General features: G+C 47.0%; 1 protein-coding gene across 1 annotated transcript in view; it reads right to left on the reverse strand.

Annotated features, from left to right (window-relative positions):
* The window catches only part of shank1 (SH3 and multiple ankyrin repeat domains 1), a 139,625-nt gene that overhangs the window by 37,102 nt on the left and 80,696 nt on the right, over positions 1-21,827 (reverse strand). Inside the window, exon 7 of the mRNA XM_048617366.1 lies at positions 5,481-5,563. Within this exon, the coding sequence (XP_048473323.1) occupies positions 5,481-5,563 (83 nt within the window). The remainder of the gene's footprint in view (positions 1-5,480; positions 5,564-21,827) is intronic.

Genomic DNA, 21,827 nt, shown 5'->3' on the forward strand with positions numbered 1-21,827 from the left:
ACTCTGCACTATCCCCATCAAACAATCCCAGGACAGGGACAGCACAGGGTTATTTACAGAGTAAAGCTCCCTCTGCACTATCCTCATCAAACACGCCAAGGACAGGGACAGCATGGGGTTAGATACAGAATGGACCTCTCTCTATATTGTCCCCATCAAACACTCCCAGAATAGGGATACCATGAGGTTTGATACAGAGTAAAGCTCCTCTACACTGTCCTATCAAACACTCCCAGGAGAAGCACAACAAGGTTTCGTTTTCAGTCATTCCTGCAAAGTGAGCATTACTGACTTGGGCCAACATTTATTGGTGCCCTTGGGAAAGTGTTAGATACAGAAAGAGTCCACACGATCCCATCAAATGCTCTTCAGGAATGGGGACGGCCCAGTTGGATCTGGAGTAGAACAACCTTGTCGCAAAACTTATGTCTGAACCCCACATTCAGAAGTGCCCCTGGTGTTGTACCAGTTCCTTATTGTCACCAGCAAGCAGCAGCTTGGACCTGAACTTTCTCAAACGGTGGGGGTATAGGAAATGATGTGCTCGCCAGTGGTCTCTGACAGGAGTTACACAGCAATTTCCTGTACTGCACGCTTGTACTTCCACTGGTGCAACCAGTGTGTGAACCCAGTGCCAGAAGCTGAATAATGTGGAAGCCCAAAAATATGCAGGTTAGGGTGGATTGGCCGTGCTAAATTACCCCATGGTGTCCAGGGATGTGCAGACTGGGTGGGTTAGCCGTGGGGAATGCAGGGTTACAGGGATAGGGGTGGGTCTGAGTGGGTTGCTTCACAGAGTGTCAGTGTGGATTCGATGGGCTGAATGGCCTACTTCCACACTGTCTGTGATTCTACTTTCTTTTGAAAGCCACATGAACTTATTCTCTTCAGAAACAAAGTGACGCTTTGCTGTTTTCTGAAAATTACCTCTCTTCACATACTCTCAATATTGTCATTGCTGGGAAACATTTCTTTGTGTCTACCCTATCTGTACCTGTCATAATTTTACACATCTTCATCATGCCACCTCACAATCTCCTCTGCTCCCAAGAAAACAACCCCAGTCTGTCCAATCTCTTTCTTCATAACTAAAACTCTCCAGCTATCAATAAGTTTTTCATTTGGCACTCATCAGGACAGATGCAAGAATATCAAATCTAACTGTATAAACTAATGGTCTATTGTGTGCAGTTCTGGAATCCACATAATAGGAGGGAAGTTGATAGCACTGGGGATGGTGCAGTGGGAGATGAGGTTTAGAGGAGATGTGAGGAAAAACATTTTCACCCAGAGGGGGGTAGGAGCCTGGAACTCACTCCCTGTAAGGGTGGGAGAGATAGAAACACTCATCACATTGAAGAAGTGCAAGGGCATACAAAGCTATGGGCCAAGTGCTGGGGAATGGGATTAGAGTGGTTTGGTGGGCGTTTTAGCCCAGATTCAATGGGCTGAAGGGCCTTTTTCGGTGCTGTAGCCCTCTCTGACTCTCACCACAATTTATACAGCATGAAAACATGGTGCTGATTGGTCAGCGAGTGGATTCTGATAGGTCAAGGCGTTGCCATGGATATTGCAGCAGGGGACAAAGTTTTTATTTAAATTCATGAAAAGACAAGTCTACTCTGATTGGTCGAGATGTGCCAATAGAAACGTCCATGATTCGTGAGCCCTGCTGAGTGCAAGAGCAAAAGTTTTGATTTCCTTTTCCCAGCAAGATTCCGGTTCTGCAGTACTGAGCCACTGTTCCCATTGTCAGCAAGCACCAGCAGCATTATAGCCACTCACTAATCACCCACAACAGGTACTTGCTGTAGAGCCTGAGCTGAGAAATGCCAGCTTCACCCATTCACCTGTCGTGGCATTAAGGGTGGGATAAACAAACTCCTGGCTCCTCCCAACTTCAACACAACTTCAGACCAAAGGAGCAGAAGTGGGCCATTCAGCCCATCGAGCCTGCTCTGCCATTCAGTGAAATCGCGGCTGGTCTGATAACCCTCGCTCCACACTTTCCCCATAACCTTTCCCTGGAATTCCCACGTTCCCTTCCCTGGAATTAGCACTAGCACCAGAGGGAAGGGGGTGAGCCTGGCACTGACCGGCAGCTCCCGAAGGCTCAGAAGACCCACACACAAGTGCCACATGCAGCAGGACGCTCTCAGGGCACAGCTTCCCTGTGGATCTGACCCTCCTCAGTGACCCGTCCATTCTTTGTCCCTTCGACTGTGATATCATCCAGACATTTGAGAGGGCGCTGAGCACAGTTTTGGGTCTCCACATTTAAGGAGACCATTATACCCGTGTTGGAGGCAGCTCAGAGAGAGTTCACTGGGCTGTTTCCTGGGACTAAGGGCTTTGTCTTCGTTAAGCACGTTGGGCCTGTACCCATTGGAGCTCAGAAGATGGAGAGGCAATGTTACTGAAACATGCAAGATTCTGAGAGGGTTTGGCAGGGTAGATGCTGAAGAGACTTTTCCCATCATGGATGAGTCTCGCTCTCGGGGGCTCAGTTTAAAAAAATGACGGATGTCTCAATGAAGACAATGTTCTTGTTCCCTCAGAGGTTCGCTGCTCTGTGGAACAGTCATCTGGACTCGAAATGTTAGCTTGTTCTCTCTCCAAGGATGCTGCCTGATCCTTTGTTGCTTTCAGTACAGATTCCAGCATCTGCAGTAATTTGCTCCTCATTTTGTAACTGATGTGGGGAGATGAGAGTTACTGGGGAGTAGCTGTTGTAGCCATGATCTTATTGATCCCTCTGCCCTGCCCTTGGTGAGGAAATATTGGAGATATTGCCTGGAATGCACTGCCAGGGGGTGGTGGGGGTGGCAGATACAATAGGGGCATATCAATATGCAAGGGATGGAGGGATACGGGCCAAGGGCAGGCAGAGGGGATTAGTTTAATTTGGAGTCAAATTCGGCACAACATTGTGGGCCGAAGGGCCCGTTCCTGTGCTTTACCGTTCTACGTTCAAATTGCCCCAAGTCATTCTGGGTGGGACTGCAAGGAGGGTGAGGTTACCAGTGGAGTAGGCATCAAATGGGAGAGGGCAGTGAAAGCCATCATCTTATTGAATGGCAGAACAGGCACGAGGGGTCAATATGATGGAATCATAGAGTCATAGAGATATACAGCACGGAAGCAGACCCTTTGGTCCAACTTGTCCATGCTGACCTGAATTAATCTAGTCCCATTTGCCAGCACTTGGCCCATATCGCTCTAAATCCTTCCTATTCATGTACCCATCCAGATTCCTTTTAAATGTTGTAATTGTACCAGCCTCCACTACATTCCAGACACACAACACCCTCTGCGTGAAAAAGTTGCCCCTCAGGTCCCTTTTAAATCTTTCCCCTCTCACCTTAAGCCCGTGCCCTCTGATTTTGGACTCCCCTCTCTACTCCTTCTGTTCTTGCCTCAGTTGGCTTGCATCAGCCAACTTGCAATACGGATCTCCTCTTCGTTACAAACCCAGGCAACCCTAAAACACCCCATTCTCCCTCAAAAACATACCAACCCTTCCCCGCATCAAATTACGTCCGACTTCACTGTCACCCACTCCGCTGGGAGCCTCACCCTCGGTCCAGCCCCACTTTGGGGCAATTCGGACCTGAATATCCTCACCCCACAAGAAGGGAATGGAGGTTTCCACTAACATCCAACCCAAAGGGTAAGAGAAGAGTGCCAAATGCCTGCTCAGGAACTGCCTCCAGTACAGCTATACTCCCCTCTAAATGCGGACTCCGACGTTGTGCTCAACGCACTCGAAAAGCTCGGGAAGATATCACTGAAAGGGGCGTAGATGGGCAAGCGGGTCAGGGCAAGGGTAAGGTACACAGGGAGGGTGCGGTGTTTGTGACGAGGCATTTGGCACTCGTCCCAGACCCTAGGGATGGCAGCAATGTCTTGTCAACGCCGGAGAGCTTGCGCCATTGCCACACACCCGCTTTGCAGGGTGCCGTGAGGGCAGCAACATCCTGCCCGGGCCCCCTTCATGCCAAGGGAGAGTGACGCCCTGGATTTGCCCCAGCAAAGGGCTGCATAAAGGGTGGAAGGTGTTGGTGATGATGGAGAGGGTAATGAGGGTGTGCCCACTGCACTGGTGTTTTCCAAGCAGAGTGGCCATCCCAGGCACCTGCCCAGTCCACACATAACACCATATCATTAACCACACGTGGGGAGGCAATGGCCTAGTGGTATTAACACTAGACTATTAATCCAGGGACCAAGCTGTCCTGGGGACCTAAACGTGTATCTTTCCATGGCAGACGGCAGAAATTGAATTCAATAAAAATCTGGAATTACGAGTCCAATGATGGTCCAGAAAAAATCCACCTGATTCACTCATGTCCTTTAGGGAAGGAAACTGCCATCCTTACCTGGTCTGGCCCACATGTGACTCCAGACCCACAGCAATGTGGTTGACCCACAACTGTCCTCTGGGCAATTAGGGATGGGCAATAAATGCTGGCCTGGCGAATGATGCCCACATCCCACAAATAAAACCATCAGCTTACAACGGAGCATGCCAAGACGCTAAACCCCACTTAGGCTCCAGCTAGAGACTGCGACCAGAAGCAGGCAGCATGGGTAGGAATGATAAATAGGCCTTGGGGAGGGTGCATAGGAGCTTAACAGGAATCGGACCAGGGATGGCAACGTTCCGAGGTTTGGAAAGCTGGAAGATTCCTCTCTGTGTGTTACAGTTCACTTGGGAGGGATGCAGGTTGCTGTGGTAACATACTATTTCCTCCCGGTCTGCAGTGACAGATATTGTTGGTAGAGATTCCAACTTTCTTCCCACTGCGTGTCTCAGCAGAGTCTCCCCGGCTCTTCCTGCCCGTCCCCAGCGTGTGCTGGAAGGGGTTGGCAGTTTGGTACTCACCCTGTTTGACTGTGACATGAACAGGACCTTCCTTTGGTCACTGGGTCCTTGGGTTGGACGTACTAGCTAAGAGGCAGGAACACTACCCACTGACTTCCTTCACCAAGTGACTGGAGAGACTGAAGTAGTGAAGCCTGCTCGACAACGGTGTGCAGGATGAGAAAGGAGAAAATCAAATGCTGGAACTGGCTTGAGGGGGCTGAATGGCCTGCTCCTATTCCTACGAGACTAAGGAGAAACTGCTACCAGCAGCAGAAGGGCTGGTCACCAGAATGAAAACAGAAATAACTCGCAGAGCCACCGGGGCCAGACGATAACCGGGCAGCTCATCCGAAGGCCTGGCACTGCCACAGTTGCCCTCTTTCTTTGGTGTATCATGCCATGAACTCATTCCGTTGACCCAGTGGCGTTGCCTGTATCTGCAGAAAATGCCCCCAGAAGAGGGACAGGCTGAGCGTTCACAACTGAAGCACGCTCAATCTGCCTGCCTCTCTTGATCTGCCAACTGTGCTGGTACCCCAGCCAGCCTGTGAGCACCAGAAGGGAGCGCGCGGCATCACGGAGGAAGGTCATGGCCCGCTCTGACCACGCTCACCTTTCGCCCCTCGCAGCACAAATCCGAAGCCTTCGCTGTCTCTTTTCTGCAGCAGGACTGTCTTCTCTTTAATGATGTAGTCACTGGAAAAGGGGAAAAGAGTACAAACAGATGTGTTACAATGCTTCCAGCAAATTGCGATGTTCCCTTTTCCATCCATCTCGCCACAAGGACGCAAGGGATAGGAGGAGGAGAAGACCATTCAGCCCGTCAATTGGTCAGTCAATAAGATCACGGCTGATCTGATTGTGGTCTCAACACCCCCCAAACCCACATGAATCTCTACAGTTCAGCCTTGAAGATATCCAATGACCCACTTGGAAAGCACTGATTGCTCAGATAGAATGGAATATTGCGAAAGAAGATTTTAAAATTTGTATGTAACAGCCAGTTAAGTAATCTGAAAAGAAGCAAGACATTTACCTTGTTTTTTAGATAATCATTAAAGGTAACTATGGAGATGCAGTGAAACTCTAAATTCTGTGGCATGAAGCCATAGTATGCATTATTGCATGCTCAATTCCCCACACAGTCAGTTGCCACTTTAGTAAGCAAATAGAAGGCACATCTATTACCTAAGTTAATTGGGGAAAAGAAACACACACAAGATGAGAACATTTTCAAGAATGTTTTTATTGATGGCAACAAGCATACGCCAACACCATGGCTCTGAATATTTACATCATAGAAATATACAGTCATAGAATCATACAACATAGAAACAGACTCTCTGGCCGACTATGTCAATGCCAACCAAAAAACACTAAGCTACACTAATCCCACTTACTTGTACTTGGTCTATAGTCTCTTATCCCTGGCATTTTAAGTGCTTTCCCAAATGCTTCTTAAACATTGTGAGAATTCCAGCCTCTACCACACTCTCAGGCACCACATTCCATTTTTCTACAATCCTCTACATGAAAACATTTTGAGAGGGGAATGGCCATAGGGGATTCCAGCACTACCTGCCCACACCTATTGATCTTCCTGATGGTCACTCAATGCTTTTCTGCCTCTGTAGCTCTTACTAGTAGTGTGACCAGCTCAGTAAATGTGCTATCCACCATACCCCCAGCTTTACAGATGCTCCATTGTGAGTCCATCTGCTAGTCCATGCAGTTCGTCAGGAGCTGTAGTTGAATATACTTCTCGTGTACATGGTTATCATGGACTCTGGAAGTGTCCCTGATTTCCTATATATTGCAGGAGGACCATTCCGCAGGGCCACATTCTACTGCCATTATGAACTTTAGCAACTACAAACAATACTCTAGGAACAAATAACTTAACCTTAACCACTACTCACTAAATCAGATTTCTCACTCACTCTCTCTTCATCTCTCTCTCTGTTCCTGACAAACTGTGAACCATAAAAATCAGGACTTTACATGCTGTTTCCATACTGGTACAATTCTCACAGATGTTAAAATCTGGTTTCTAAGCATCCAACACTCTTGCCCTGAACACGTTTTGAAACCTAACATCATCCCAGGAGCTCTGTCCCTGGATTCAGCGATGGTTCTCTCCATTTCTCTCCCATGTCCACTCTGACTGTGCCCAATCCACTCCTCTCCTATTGCTGCCCCAACTAAGCTTTGCCATGACTTCAAAAGGGCGTCATTACAGCCCATTGAGTCTCTGCCAGCTGTTTTTGCTGTTCTCATTTCCCTGCTCTTTCCCACAATTCTGTGTTTAGTTATTCTAAGAGGTTTTAAAGGATCCTACCAAATCTGTGTTGACCACCATCTCAGGCAGTACATTCCAAATCCTAGCCATCTGCTGTATCAAGAACATTTACTTCCTGCTACATCTGATTCATTTGTTCAATTACCTTATATCCGAATTTGCCCTTACCCCAGTGGAAACACTTCTCTTTGACCACCCTTCACTTCTTGGACTTCTGTGATCTAAGCCAGACTATAATAAAATTTGATATACAATCTTCTGAGTGAACAGCATTAGATCTTACTGGGCATAACAATATACAGAGGATGGGAAGACAGGACATCTTACCTGGAGCCTAAAAAACCCAAACTCTGGTTTCATCGGATCTGACATTACTTTTTTTACACATGTAATATAGATCAATGTACAATTTCCATCAGTTTAAATTATCGCCTCCTCCCCCAATCAAAGTTCTGTTGCTGAATTCTCTTTTTTTGTCACTTTTAACTATAAATATGTAACACTTTGAATCAATTTTACGCTTCAACGCCTTCACACCCTAACAAGCCTCTTGTGTTTTGAGCGACTGATCTCCAACAGCATTCTCAGTTCTCTCAGTTTGTGTTAAGAATGTATGTGTGCTCTTCAGCCCTTTATCTGTGGCAGTTATATCTAGTTGTCAGTGATAAACTGATTAAAATTGGGAAGTCAGAACTGGAAGAGGGCAAAGTTTTGTTATGCTGTAAGGCTAGTGAACATCACAGCCATCAGGAGGACTAAAGCTGTAAATGGAATTGAAGATAAGCTTCAACATTTTAGATTTACAGTGTTATTTAACTGAGAACCAACGTATGTCCTTTTGGCACAGGGATGATCGATGAACTGGATTTGGTTCAACTTACAACATGGACAACAGAGTTATTGATGACTTCAAATTTTTGGAATAAAGAAAGACTTGCACTGAAAGAACAGTTTTCATTGGATGTCTCACAGCACCGGGGACCCAGGTTTGATCCCAACCTCAGGTGACTGTCTGTGTGGAGTTCTCCCTGTGTCTGTGCGAGTTTCCTCCCACAATCCAAAGACATGCAGGTTGGGGTGCATTGGCTATGCTAAATTGCCCCTACTGTCCAGGGATGTGCAGGATAGGTGGGTTAGCCATGGGAAATGCAGGGTCACGGGGTTAGGGTAGGGAGATGGGATGCTCTTCAGAGGGTTGGTGTGGACTCGATCGGCCGAATGGCCTGTTTCTACACTGTAGGGATTCTATGATGATGAATGTTCTGTTTTTTCATTCTTTCTCCCAAGTGAACATCCTCACGTTACATCTGCTAATTTTCTGTCCACTCACCTAACCTATAGACTCCTCACTGAGAAGTCAGGAACTAATGCCAGGGCTCTACCAGGGCCCTGAGCACCAGTTTTCAAAGGGAAAATGGGCTCACCTTCCAGCCACTCCCCGTCACCCCTTTCAGGTGATTTATTTGTCAAATTTGCAAAAAGAAAATTGAAGTTAATGTTCGAAGTTGAATTTTGAAAATGGCAGAAGCATTTTCTCCTGCCCTCAATCCCCCAGTGGCTGCCAATGACCCATTAACATTTTTGACTGTACATTGTTCTCAAATGGGGTCCAGCAATGGGACTGACAGCAAACAGCCATTACTGAACTAACTTTATTTACACTACACCCATAGTGAGGGCAGAATATTCACATCACAGAATCCTTACAGTGCAGAAACAGGCCACTCAGCCCATTGAGTCTGCACTGACCCTCTGAAGGACATCCCTGTAACTTTGCATTTCCCATGGTTAACTTGCCCAGCCATTACACTTGGATAATCCACCTAACTTACACATCTTTGGACTGTGGGAGGAAACTGGAGCACCTGGAGGGAAACCCACACAGACACAAGGAGAACGTGCAAACTCCATACAGGCAGTCACCCAAAGCTGGAATCGAACCCATCTCCCTAGCGCTGTGAGGCAGCAGTGCTAACCGCTGAGCCAATGTGCCACCCCTCATCTTGCAACCTACCACATCAATCAAATTCTACCAGTCTCTAACTGATAATTGAAGCCTGATGCTAGGCTTTAATTCCACTAGACTCCCATCACCCTTTCCAACTTTAGACACTCCCAGAAGGTAATAAAAAAACCCAGGAAAGTTCACGGATGACGCATTGTACTTCAACTTGTCTCTTATACCTCAGAACAGTGCTCCAGTATGAGCAGTACATTCGTTTCCAAGTATTACTGCTTTTGTTTACGACTTTTTCCCCTCTGGGTTGCAAAGGATGTGAACTTTGAAGCAAAGGCACCCACTGAACTGCAATATCGTCAATTCTCACGTTCCCACTCGTTCTCTGTCCTCACTGCCCCCTGAGAGGGGCATTGCCTGGCATCCTTCAGCACCCCATGCCAACAACAAAAACTTGCATTCATGTGGCACCTTGAGCTTAGCGGTACATCCCCAGCCCTGTCAGGTCTGCATGCGTCAAACAACTTTTGACACCGAACCGCAGGGGGAGATAATTCAGACAGACGATGCACAGCTCCACCGAAGAGGTCGATTCTATGCAGTATCTCAAAGGAGAACAGAGAGAGAGAGAGAGAGAGGGAGGGAGGGAGAGAGAGGGGGAGTGAGAGGGAGAGAGGGAGTGAGAGAGAGGGAGAGAGAGAGAGATCAAGCAAGAGAGAGAGAGAGAGAGAGAGAGAAAAAACAAAGAGGTTTAGGCTGGGAACTCCAGGCTTTAAATAATGCAGCGAGATTTGCAACAAGCCTGAATTTGAGAAACACAGTGATATATAAATGGGGTGATGGTGGTATCATGGTGCTTATTAATCCAGGAGCCCAGGATAATGGTCTGGGGACACAGGTTCAAATCCTGACACAGTACCTGGTGAATTTTCAATTCAATTAATAAATTTGGAAATTAAAGCTAGTTAGACTACTGGTGACAGTGACAGTTATCATCAATTGTTACAAAAACTCCATCTGATTAACCTCCTGCAACCATACAGTCCTTTATGTTAATATTTCTGTGTTCTTTACTGGAACGTAGGCAACATTTGTTGCCCATCCCTAATTACCCTTGCGCTGAATTGCTTACTAGGGCCATATGACAAGGCAGTAAAGAGTCAACCGCATTGGTCTGGAGTCACGTGTAGGCCAGACCAGGTAAGCATGGCAGATTTCCTTCCCCGAAGGTCATTAGCGAATTGAGTGGATTTTTACAGAAATTCTGTGCTATTTGTCATGGTCGCCTTTACTGAGATGAACTTTATATTCCAGAGTTGCAGAGTTTAAATTCTACAAGTTAGCATGTCCCATGTCCTCAGAATATAACCTGGGCACCTAGATTACTAGTCCAGCGACACTACCACTACATCAACAGTGTTCTTTTTCCCTGTTCCCCGGCCAACAGGTCTGTCTCGGACTTGCCGCAGTGTTCCAGCGAAGCTTAGCGCAAGCTGGAAGAACAACACCTCATTTTCCGCTTGGGGACACTGCAGCCCTCCGGACTCAATATCAAGTTCAACAATTTTAGGGCTTGAGGCACCTTCTGCCATGTCCTTACCCCAAACCCCACCCACACACACATCACATAGTCTGCTCTTACATGCAACCCATTAGCCACTGACAATCCCCATTAACAGCTTTTCACGCTCCTAGACAGATCGTTATCCACTCCTTTGTCTGTCCAACCATTCTTCTCTCTCTTTGGGCTCTATCCCTGCCTATCGTTTACTCCTTAGTCCCTCCACCACCCTTTCTTCTGCATTTCAACCAACAATTTCCCAGCTACCATCAGTTCTGAGGAAGGGTCATGGGACCCGAAACATTAATTTTGATTTCTCTCCACAGATACTGCCAGACCTGCTGAGCTTTTCCAGCAGTTTCTTTTTCTGTGTTCTTTTACACTTTACCCAGAATCCTTGGGATCTAGGTATTGCCAGCAAGTCTTGCCCATCCCGATTTATTCGTGAGAAGGTGTTGATTCACGACCCATTGCAGTCCAGGTCATAGAATCATGGAATTTTACATTGCAGAAGGAGGCCATTTGGCCCATTGCGTCTGTACCTGCGCCCAAGACCCGGCTAGTCCCACTCTCCAGCCCCCATCTCCATCACCCTCTAATTCATCCCTTTCAAATATATAGTCAACTCTCTTTGGAAACCTCCTATGGAATCCGCCTCCACCACTCTCCCAGGCAGCGCATTCCAAATCCTAGCAACTCTCTGAGTGAAGAAGTTTCTCCTCATCTCATTTCTCGCTCTCTTGCTGCCACCCTTGAAGTTGTGACCCCTAGTTATTGACATACTAACCAGCGGAAACAATATCCTTCCCTACCCTGTCAAAATTGCTCCTAATTTTGAACAGCTCAGTAAGGTCACTCCTTAATCCTCTCTGCTCCAAGGAGAATAAGCCCAATTTCTCTGATCTTTCCTTGCATCTAAAATCCTTCATTCCTGGCATCAGTCTAGTAAATCTCCTTTGAACCCGTCCAGGGTTCCATGTCAGAAAGGTCATCCGGTAGAAAGTACCAAAATTTCAAATCAGCGAGTGAATAAACAGTGACGTATTTCCATATCAGGGTGATCTCATAGATCACAGAATCCCTATGGAAACAGGCCCTTTGACCAAACAAATCCACACCGACCCTCAGAGCATCCCACCCAGACCCATCCCCCTAATCTACTCATGTGGCTTGGAAAGGATCTTGCATGAGATGGCGTTCCCACACCCTTGTCTTTCTGGATGGTAGAGGTCACAGGTTTGGAAGAAGTTATTAAAGGAGCCTTGGTGAGCCTTTGCTGCAGTGTATCTTGTAGAGGTACACATTGCTGCTATTGTGTGAGAGTGGGGAGGGGGCTGAACGTTAAACATGTTGGGTGAATCACTGATAAACCAGCCTGGTTCTCCCCCCACCTCTGCGATTCTGCAGTTCGCAGAAGGAGTGTTGCATTGTCTGAGGTGTTGGCCTGGGTAGGAAGCATTAAACTGAGGTCCCTCCTGTGTGAATGTAAAAGATTCTGCGACACTCCTTCCATGTAGCTGACTGCGGTACCCTGGCTAACATTTATCCCTCAATCAAAATCAAACAGCTTATCTATGACACTGCTGCTTGTGGGAGCTTGCTGTGCACATACTAGAGGCTCTGTTTCCTGCACTGTAACTGTGGCAACACTTTGAAAGTAATAATTGCTCAAAAGCTGCTTTGGGGCATCCTGAGATAGTGAAAGGTGCTAAGGAAATTCAAGTACCTTCTCTTTCTTTTAACTTCCATGGGCTCTATTTCCATGCTTCTCCAATTGCCACCTGTGGGATCTTGCTGTACACAAATGGACTGCCATAAATTCCCTGCATTAATGCAATTGCATTTATATAGTTGCTTTAATGAGGTGCAACGTTCTAGCGTTTTTCACAGCAGTAACAATCAAACGAGATTTGACACCCAGTTACCTAAGGACCTCCTGTAACAGGTTAACCCGAAGCTCAGTCAGAGAGGACAGTTGTTATGGAGTGTGATAAAGAAAGACCAGCGAGTTGGACTGATGGAGTCGTGTTCAGAAGGAACTCCCGAGCTTTGGGCCCAAGCAGGCAGGAGTCTAGGATATCCATCGCGTCTGAATTTATACTCAATCAGCAATCCAGACTTGGAAACTTATCACCCGTTCCTTACTGTTACTGATATGTCTAAATCACACACTGTCTCTCTAGCCGCACCCTGGATGCACCGAAATCATGGGATAGCTGTGGTTCAATCAGGCAACTCACTACCACCTCCCAAGGACAACTTGTGATGGACAATAATGACCTGCAATGCCCATATCCCAGTGAATGACGAACCAAACATCCCTTCCAAGCCATTCACCATTCTGACTTAGTGTTATACAGCACGGAAACAGACCCTTTGGTCCAACCAGTTCATGCCCACCATAATCCCAAACTAAACTAGTCCCACCTGCCTGTACATGGCCCATATCTCTCCAAACATTTCTTATTCATGAAATTATCCAAATGTCTTTTAAATGTTGTAACTGTACCCACATCCACCACTTCCTCTGCAAGTTCGTTCCACACATGAAACACTCTCTGTGTAAAAAAGTTGCCCCTCAAGTCTTTTATAAATATTTCTCCTCTCACCTTAAAAATATGCCCCCCTTGTGTTGAAATCCCCCACCCTAGGGGAAAGACACCTGCCATTCACCTTATCAATGATCCTCATTATTTCATAAACCTCTATAAAGTCATTTCTCAACCTCCGACGCTCCAGGGAAAAAAGTCCCAGCTGATCCAGCCTATCCTTATAACTCAAACTCTCCAATCAGGGCAAGATCCTGGTAAATCGCTTCTGAGCCCTCTCCAGTTTAATAATGAATAGAATCCCTACAGTGTGAAAACAGGCCCTTTGGCCCAACCAGTCCACACCGAACCTCAGAGCATCCCACCTGGACCCACCCTGCTACAACCCACCTAATCTACACATCCTTGAACACTATAGGCAATTCCCCATGGCCAATCCACCTAGCCTGCACATCTTTGGGCTGTGGAAGGAAACCAGAGCACCCGGAGGAAACCCACGCTGACACCCCAGGTTGGAATCAAACCCGGGTCCCTGGCGCTGTGAGGCAGCAGTGCTAACCACTGAGCCACCGTGCCACCCCAAAACAAACAACGCTTCAGGACAGAATTCAACGCACCCCAGACAGGACTTGAACATGTAATCCCTGACTTAGGAGGGCAGTGCCTTATCCATTAGGCCACTGGGGCCCAAATATCCTTTATATAGTCTAATATCCTTTCCAATGACAGAAAGACTAGAACTGGATACAGTTGGAAATACACTGCCATTCCTTCAGGGTCACTGGGTCAAAACTTTGGAACTCCCTTTCGAAGGGCATTGTGGGTCTACCTACACAAAAAGGACTGCAGCGATTCAAGAAAGCAGCTCATCACCACCTTTCCAAAGGTGAGTAGGGACGGGCAATAAATGCTGACCTGGCCAATGATGCTCACATTCAACCAATTCATCAAGGGTTGTCAGCTTGGTGAAGTATTAACAGGGGACCGACATCTGTTTAAACTCATGGTTTCCCGAATGGACTAGGCTTGGTGAATTGCAGAGATGTGAGAGAACGACAGGACAGTGCTGGCTGTGAAGGGCTCTGAGAAGTTTTGAGGTTAGTACAAATGCAAGTGTTTTCCTTCTCTCAGACTGGCAAAGTTCCATTTCAGCTCGCAAGTAGCTGCTCCTTCTTGCAAACACGATGGCTTCCTATTTTCCAGCGCTAAGAGCAAAGTGAGAGAAATGTCAGCAGGCATGACAAAACTCAACAGAGATTTGTACTCCAGCCTGAATATCCATTACAGCTACGTAGAAAGAAATGCTAAAAATTATGCACTTGCACAATTTTCCTGAACCCTGTTATGAGGTCCTACATTTCTAATGGAACGAGGTCACTCTAAAAGTTTCTCAGTACAATTCTGTCATCCCCATGGCGATGCTGCAGTGCCAATGCTGGTGAGATGGCGTAATTACACTGTGATGTTTACATACACTTTCCATTATAAATGTGGACATTGGAATTCATGATGAGGTAAAGGTATGATTGACTTTAAAATAGGGATGAAGCACTGACTGGAACGGCACAGTAGCTCAGTGGTTAGCACTGCTGCCTCGCAGTGCCAGGGACCTGGGTTTGATTCCATTCTTGGGCAACTGTCTGTGTGGAGTTTGCATGGGTTTCCTCTGGATGCTCTGGTTTCCTCTCACAGTCCAAAGATGTGCAGGTTAGGGTGGATTGGCCATGCTAAATTACCCTATAGTGTCCACGGATGTGTAGGTTAGGTGGATTAGTAATGCAGGGTTACAGGGATGGGGTGGATCTAGATGGGATGCCCTTTGGAGGGTCGGTATGGAATCAATGGGCCGGGTGGCCTGCTTCCACACTGTAGGGATTCTATGACTAAATGCTTTGCTCCTTGCTTCTGCTGTCGGATTATGTGTACAAGGCCTCAGAGATTGACTGAGGACGAAAAGACCAGTCGGCCCATCTGCCTCGATAACGAGCCTAGATATCTCTAATTCCTTTAGCATTTGGAGTTGCACAGAAGAGGAGGAGGGGGCCATTTGGCCCATCAGGGCTGTGCCAGCTCTTTGCGCTGTTCCCACCAGTTCAGCTCAGTTCTTTCTCCACAATCCTGAGAAGACTTCACTTTTTACCCCATTTCCTTTCGCCCTTCTTGTTCGGATGATACAGAAATCATAGAATCCTGACAGTGCAGACAGAAGCCATTCGGCCCATCGAGTCAGCACTGACCCTCTGAAAGGCGTCCCACCCGTGCCCCGTTAATCCACCTAGCCTGCACATCATGTGGCAATTCAGCATGGCCAACCCACACATGTGCCCATGCTGTTGGCGCACCTCAAGGTGAGCACCTTCTCCTGATTCTCCAAGGGAGAATGTTTGTGTTTCTCGTAGCCAAGTTCCCTCAAACAGACAACGTGCTGTGTGGGATGTGACAGTGAGGATGGAGTGGAGGTACTGTCTTAGGAGGAGACACGTGTAGATTGGGTCTGTACTTGTTGGAATTTAGAAGAATGAGAGGTGACCTTATTGAAACACATAGGATTCTCTGGAAACTTGAAGGGCAGATGTTTCTAGGAGAGTCTAAGTCCGGGGTCATAATCTCTGAAAAAGGGGTTGCACAATTAAGACAGCGATGAGAAGGAATTTCAGAGGGCATTGAATCCGTGGAATTCTTTACCACAGAGGGCAGCCGACGCTAGGTCATTAGGTATATCCAAGGTTGAGACAGACAGATTTTTCTTCAGTCGGGGAATCGAGGATTACGGGGAAAGGGCAGGAAAGTGAAGTTGAGGATTATCAGATCAGCCACGATCTCATCGAATGCCAGGATGGGCTCGATGGACCGAGCGGCCTACTTCTGCTTGTATCTAACATCTGGGTCGGAAACATCCAACCAGCTCCTGAAACAGGTACATGTCTCCCATTGGGAGGGAAGCGAGATTCAGATTCCTGGGCACCTTTCCACCATTTCTTCACTTCTCACAGTGTGCAAGTTGACCAAAGGAGCTGATAACATGGGGAAGGAGAAAATGTAGCCCCTGGTGGAGGAGTTCAGAACAACGGGACTGTTCGGGGGTGAGGTCAGGAAGCCAGTAATTAGGAAGACAAATGGAAGGTCAGGGGGCCTTTGTTACAAGAGAGATAGAGAATCTAACAGTGGAAGTGTTATTATAATGGTACAGAGTGTGGGTGAGAGCAGACGTAGAGTAACATGTGTAGGTTTGGTTCCAAGGAGGGACCCTCCTGCATTGGAAACACTTCACACAAGGTTCACCCTGAGAGAGCAAGAACTGCCGATGCTGGAGTCAGAGATAACATTGTGTAGAGCTGGAGGAACACAGCAGGCCAGACAGCATCAGAGGAGCAGGAAAGTCGACGTTTCGGGTCGGGATCCTTCTTCAGTAAAAGGTTCACTCGGCTGATTCCTGGGATGAAGATGTTTGTCTTATGAGGAAAGTCTGAGCAGGTTGGGTCTGTACTTATTGGACTTTAGGAGAAGTCTTCTTGTAATGATTCTGAGGTGACTTGACCAGGGTAGATACTAAAAGTTTTTTTCCTATTGTGGGGCTTTCTAGAATGATGAGGGGTTTTCCATTTCAAATGGAGATGAGGAGGAATTTCTTCCCTCACAATTCTCATTCATCACAGAATTGCAGAATTAGAGTCATAGAGTTGTACGGACCTGGAAACAGACCCTTTGGTCCAACTCATCCATGCAGACCACATCTCCTAAATTAATCTAGTCCCATTTGCCAGCATTTGGCCCACATCGCTCTAAACCCTTCCTATTCACGTACACATCCAGATGCCTTTTAAATGTTGTAATTGTACCAGCCTCCACCACTTCCTCTGGCAGCTCGTTCTATACACGCATCACCCTCTGTGTGAAAAATTTGCCCCTCAGATCCTTTTTAAATCTTTCCCCTCTCAACTTAAACCTATGCCCTCTAGTTTTGGACTCCCCCAGCCTATGAAAAAGACTTTGGCTATCATCCTATCCAAGGCCCTCATGATTTTATAAACCTCTATAAGGTCACCCCTCAGCATCCGACACTGCAGGGAGAATAGCCCCAGCCTGTAGCTCAAACCCTCCAATCCTGGCAACATCCTTGTAAATCTTTTCTGAACCCTTTCAAGTTTAACAACATCCTTCCTATAGCCGGGAGACCAGAACTGAACACAATATTCCAAAAGTGGCCTCACCAATGTCCTGTACAGCTGCAACACGACCCCCCCAACTCCTATACTCAATGCACTGACCAATAATTGTTACAGACCAGAAGGATGCCATCCGGCCCATCATGCCAGCACTGGTTCTATTCCCTAGTGCCAAAGTCCTGCCTTTTTCACATATCCCTACACACCACTTCAATCCAAATATGGACCCAATGCCCCTCTCCAATGCCTCAGTTAAACCTGTCCCCACCACATTTCCAGGCAGTGTATTCTATACCCCAACTATTCGCTGAAAGAAGATTTTTCCCACATTACCCTTGTTTCATTTGCATATTGCCTGAAACCTAAGGCCTCTTGTTCTTTGCTCTTTTACAAAGGGAGCAGCTTTGACCTATCTAATCTCTCCATCCCGAACACGATTTTGAAATCTCTATCCAATCTCCTCTTGGCTTTCTTCTCTCCAAAGAGAACAGTCCCAACTTCTTCAATCAATCCTCGTGTTTAGAATTCTCTTCCGCAGATAGCAGTAGGGGCTTGGATCACTGAATGTACTGAAGGCTGAGGTAGAGAGAGACTAGATTGGCAAGGGAGTCAAGGGTTGGGACGGGGTTAAGAACACAATCAGATGAGCCGTGATCCTACTGATTGGCAGAGCAGGCTCAAGGAGCTAAATGGCCTACAACTGCTCCTATTTCTGATGATCTTAAAAATATTCCAGTGCATCATTGGTCATTCTATGCAAAAACTTTCCACCAGGAAGGACATAAAGGTGGCTACTATTGGTCCATTCAAATTAGATAATTTGAATATCTGAATATTTCACTGAAATAAATCATTCCCAAAATTTTACTCATGAATTATTTGTTACGGGGCCAAAGACCAGTGGAGCTAGGACAGAAACATTTTTGATTTATGGTTTCCAATGTTCCCCACCCCGAGACATTCCTCACCATGTGTGGATCTGTTGTAAACTCATTAACTGAAAGTACTCCCCGCTGATTGGTCAACAACTCCATTGCTGTTACATCATGGGACATTCAGGATAGTAGGTGGTGTTACCATCACTGAATTGCCCCACTGCCCACATCCAGAGAGCATCCATCGAACAGAATCTAAACTGGACCAACCTTACGATTGCTACGGCCACAAGAACAAGTGAGAGGCTGGGAATTCAGTGATAAGTTAAGGCACCCCTTGTCTCCCCATCATCCTCAAGGCATAAGTCAACGACCTGATAGAATACTCTCCTTGGACTGGTGAGCGCTGCTCGAACAACACTCAAGATGCTTGACACCATCCAGACCAAAGCAGCCTGTTTGATTGGCATCCCATTCACCACTTTCACCATGCCCTCTCTCCACCAGCGATGCACAGTGGTAGTCATGTGCGCCATCTACAACTCACCAAGGCTCCTTCGACAGCGCCTCCCAAACCCACAAACCCTACCACCTCGAAGGATAAAGTTTTGCAGATACGTGGGGCCACCAGCGACTTCAAGCTCCCCTCCAAGCCACACACCATCCTGACTTGGAACCACATCAGCTGTTCCTTCACTGTCATTGGCTCCAATTCCCAGAACTGGCTCGCAGTAGCACTGTGGGAGTTCCCACCTCTCATCACAACACACTCAAATGGATGCATTGCTTCAAGAAGGCAGCTCACCATCACCCTCTTGACGGCAATTAAGGATTGGGCAATAAACTGTTCGGAATGACCCAGGGAATGTCAGAATTGGACAGAAGGCTTATATCTAGGATAGATACATATCCCAGCAATAAGAAGGGCAGATTCCCTTCCAGGAAGTGCGATAGATGGGCTTTTAAACATGTCAGTTGTCACAGTCACCATGACTAGGACACGTTTTTAATTCCAGACTTATCGATCGGATTTAATTTTATTTCGGGATTTGGAATCCTGGCATTGGCCGGGCCCTACCGGATTACTAGTCCAGAGATGTTGCCACTGCACCAACTACTCCTCCAATGTTACCCAACAGCACACAGAGACACTCAGGAGGGTGTAGAAGACTACGAGGGTGAGGGGAAAGGAGTCTCTGAGTATGGCACTGCAAACATCGAATTCAGTTAGAAGTCAGCACCAAGATGAAGGCACTGAACAGGTGTCAAAAACGAGAGCCGTCGCTTACATTTATGTAGCGCCTTTCACTGAGTGCCACCAGGCCTCTTGTTCTTTGCTGTTTGACAAAGGGAGCAGCTTCGACCTATCTACTCTCTCCATCCCAAGCACGATTTTGAAATTTCTATCCAATCTCCTCTTGGCTTTCTTACCACAGCCACAACATGCTGACAATCAGCTACACAATCGATGGGTCAGTGAATCTGTCGTGGTGTCACAGCCTTGGCAGCAGGTCAAAGCAAGTCCTCTGTCTGTCATCTGCCTTGGGATCTTCAAAAGCAGCCTGCATTTAGATATCCCGAGGGTACTTAGGGTATCGGGGATGAAGGAGCATCGGGGATGTTAGGGCATCGGGGATGTTAGAGCTTCGGGGATGTAAGGGCATCGGGGATGTAGGAGCATTGGGGATGTTTGAGCATCGGGGATATTAGAGCTTCAGGGAGGTAAGGGCATCGGGGATGTAGGAGCATCGGGGATGTTAGAGCTTCGGGGAGGTAAGGGCATCGGGGATGTTAGGGCATCGGGGATGTTAGGGTATCGGGGATGTTAGGGCATCGGGGATGTTAGGGCATCGGGGATGTTAGGGCATCAGGAATGTTAGGGTATCAGGGATGCTAGGATATCAGGGAGTTAGAGTATCAGGGAGTTAGAGTATCAGGGAGTTAGAGTATCAGGGAGTTAGAGTATCAGGGATGTTAGGGTATCAGGGAGTTTGAGTATCAGGGAGTTACAGTATCAGGGATGTTCGGGTATCAGGGATGTTCGGGTATCAGGGAGTTTGAGTATCAGGGATGCTAGGGATTTTCCAAAGGAGGTCACTAGACTCAAGATGTTAACTCTGTTTTTCTCTCTCTCTCTCTGCAGATGTTGCCAGACCTGCTGAGTTTCTCCAGCAACTTCTGTTCCTGTTGTACTTAAATAGCACCTTTAATGCAGAAAAGGGCACACCACCGGGCTACAAACAAATGAGAGTACTGACACCGCGTCAATGACAGAGATTAAAGGGCGAGGCGTGGTCACATTTTAAGGAATGTCTTAAAGGAGATGACAGAGGCAGAGGAGCTTAGTGCCCAGAGCTCCGTACAACTGCGTGTTGGGGAACGATTCAGAATCTAATGATCACAGGGACTTTGGGGAATTGTGGGGGAGGGATGAGTGGCTGGGGAAGGTGATGGATTTGGCCAAAAAGATGGGAATTTCGAAGTTGAGGTGCTGCTTTACTGAGGATCAGTGAAGGAAGAGGGGATTGGTGAATGGGAATGTGGTGGGACATAGGGTGTAGGCCAATTGGTTGCTGGGTATTGCAGTCTGGCGATTATTGCTGTACTCATGTATGCCAATCAATCATTGGCAGCACCACGTTTTACAGCTGGGCAAGTAATACTGACCTGACATGATCACCACACACAGCACTGCCCCAACATATGGACTGGCAGCTTCAGATGGCATACATGGAGGAGAGACTCACCTGCCTACCCTCAAAGTGCCCAGCTTGTCACTCTCACACCTGCTTCTGGCCATCTGAGGGAGCTCGAATGAGAAAGACACTCACGACACCAACATCACATGCATACACGTGTGTACGCTCTGACCGGTAACACACAAACTGAATACACCCGCATAAATATCAAAGGATTGATGATCATATGGTAGAAGGCAGGACAATGGGGTTGGAGAAACATTAGCCACGATCGGATGGCACAGCAGGTGGGCTGAATGGCCTAATTCTGCTCCTATGTCTTAGATACACATTTCAACACATGCACACACAGCTGATACATGTATACACCATAATACTTACACATCAAACTCGTGTATACAACCAATGCACGTACACATTCTCGATACATACACACGCCCATACACACACATGTAGAGCAAACACCAATGTATATACACACCCAGCACATATACACACATATACAGATGCACATGGGCATTTACATATGTGTATACCCAACACCCATCGAATACATGTACACAATCAATGTATGTACACAACAAACACAGATACACACAGATACACACACACACACAAAGATAGATACACACACAGATAGATATACACACACACGTACAGACACACACACAGATACAGATACACACACACACGTACAGACACACACACGCGCGCGCACACACGTACAGACACACACAGATACAGATACACATACACATGTACAGACACACACACAGATACAGATACACACACACGTACAGACACACGCACAGATACAGGTACACACACACGTACAGGTAGATACACACACACAT

This window comes from Rhincodon typus, chromosome 37 (genome assembly GCF_021869965.1).
Source record: "Rhincodon typus isolate 14 chromosome 37, sRhiTyp1.1, whole genome shotgun sequence".
NCBI lineage: Eukaryota > Metazoa > Chordata > Chondrichthyes > Orectolobiformes > Rhincodontidae > Rhincodon > Rhincodon typus.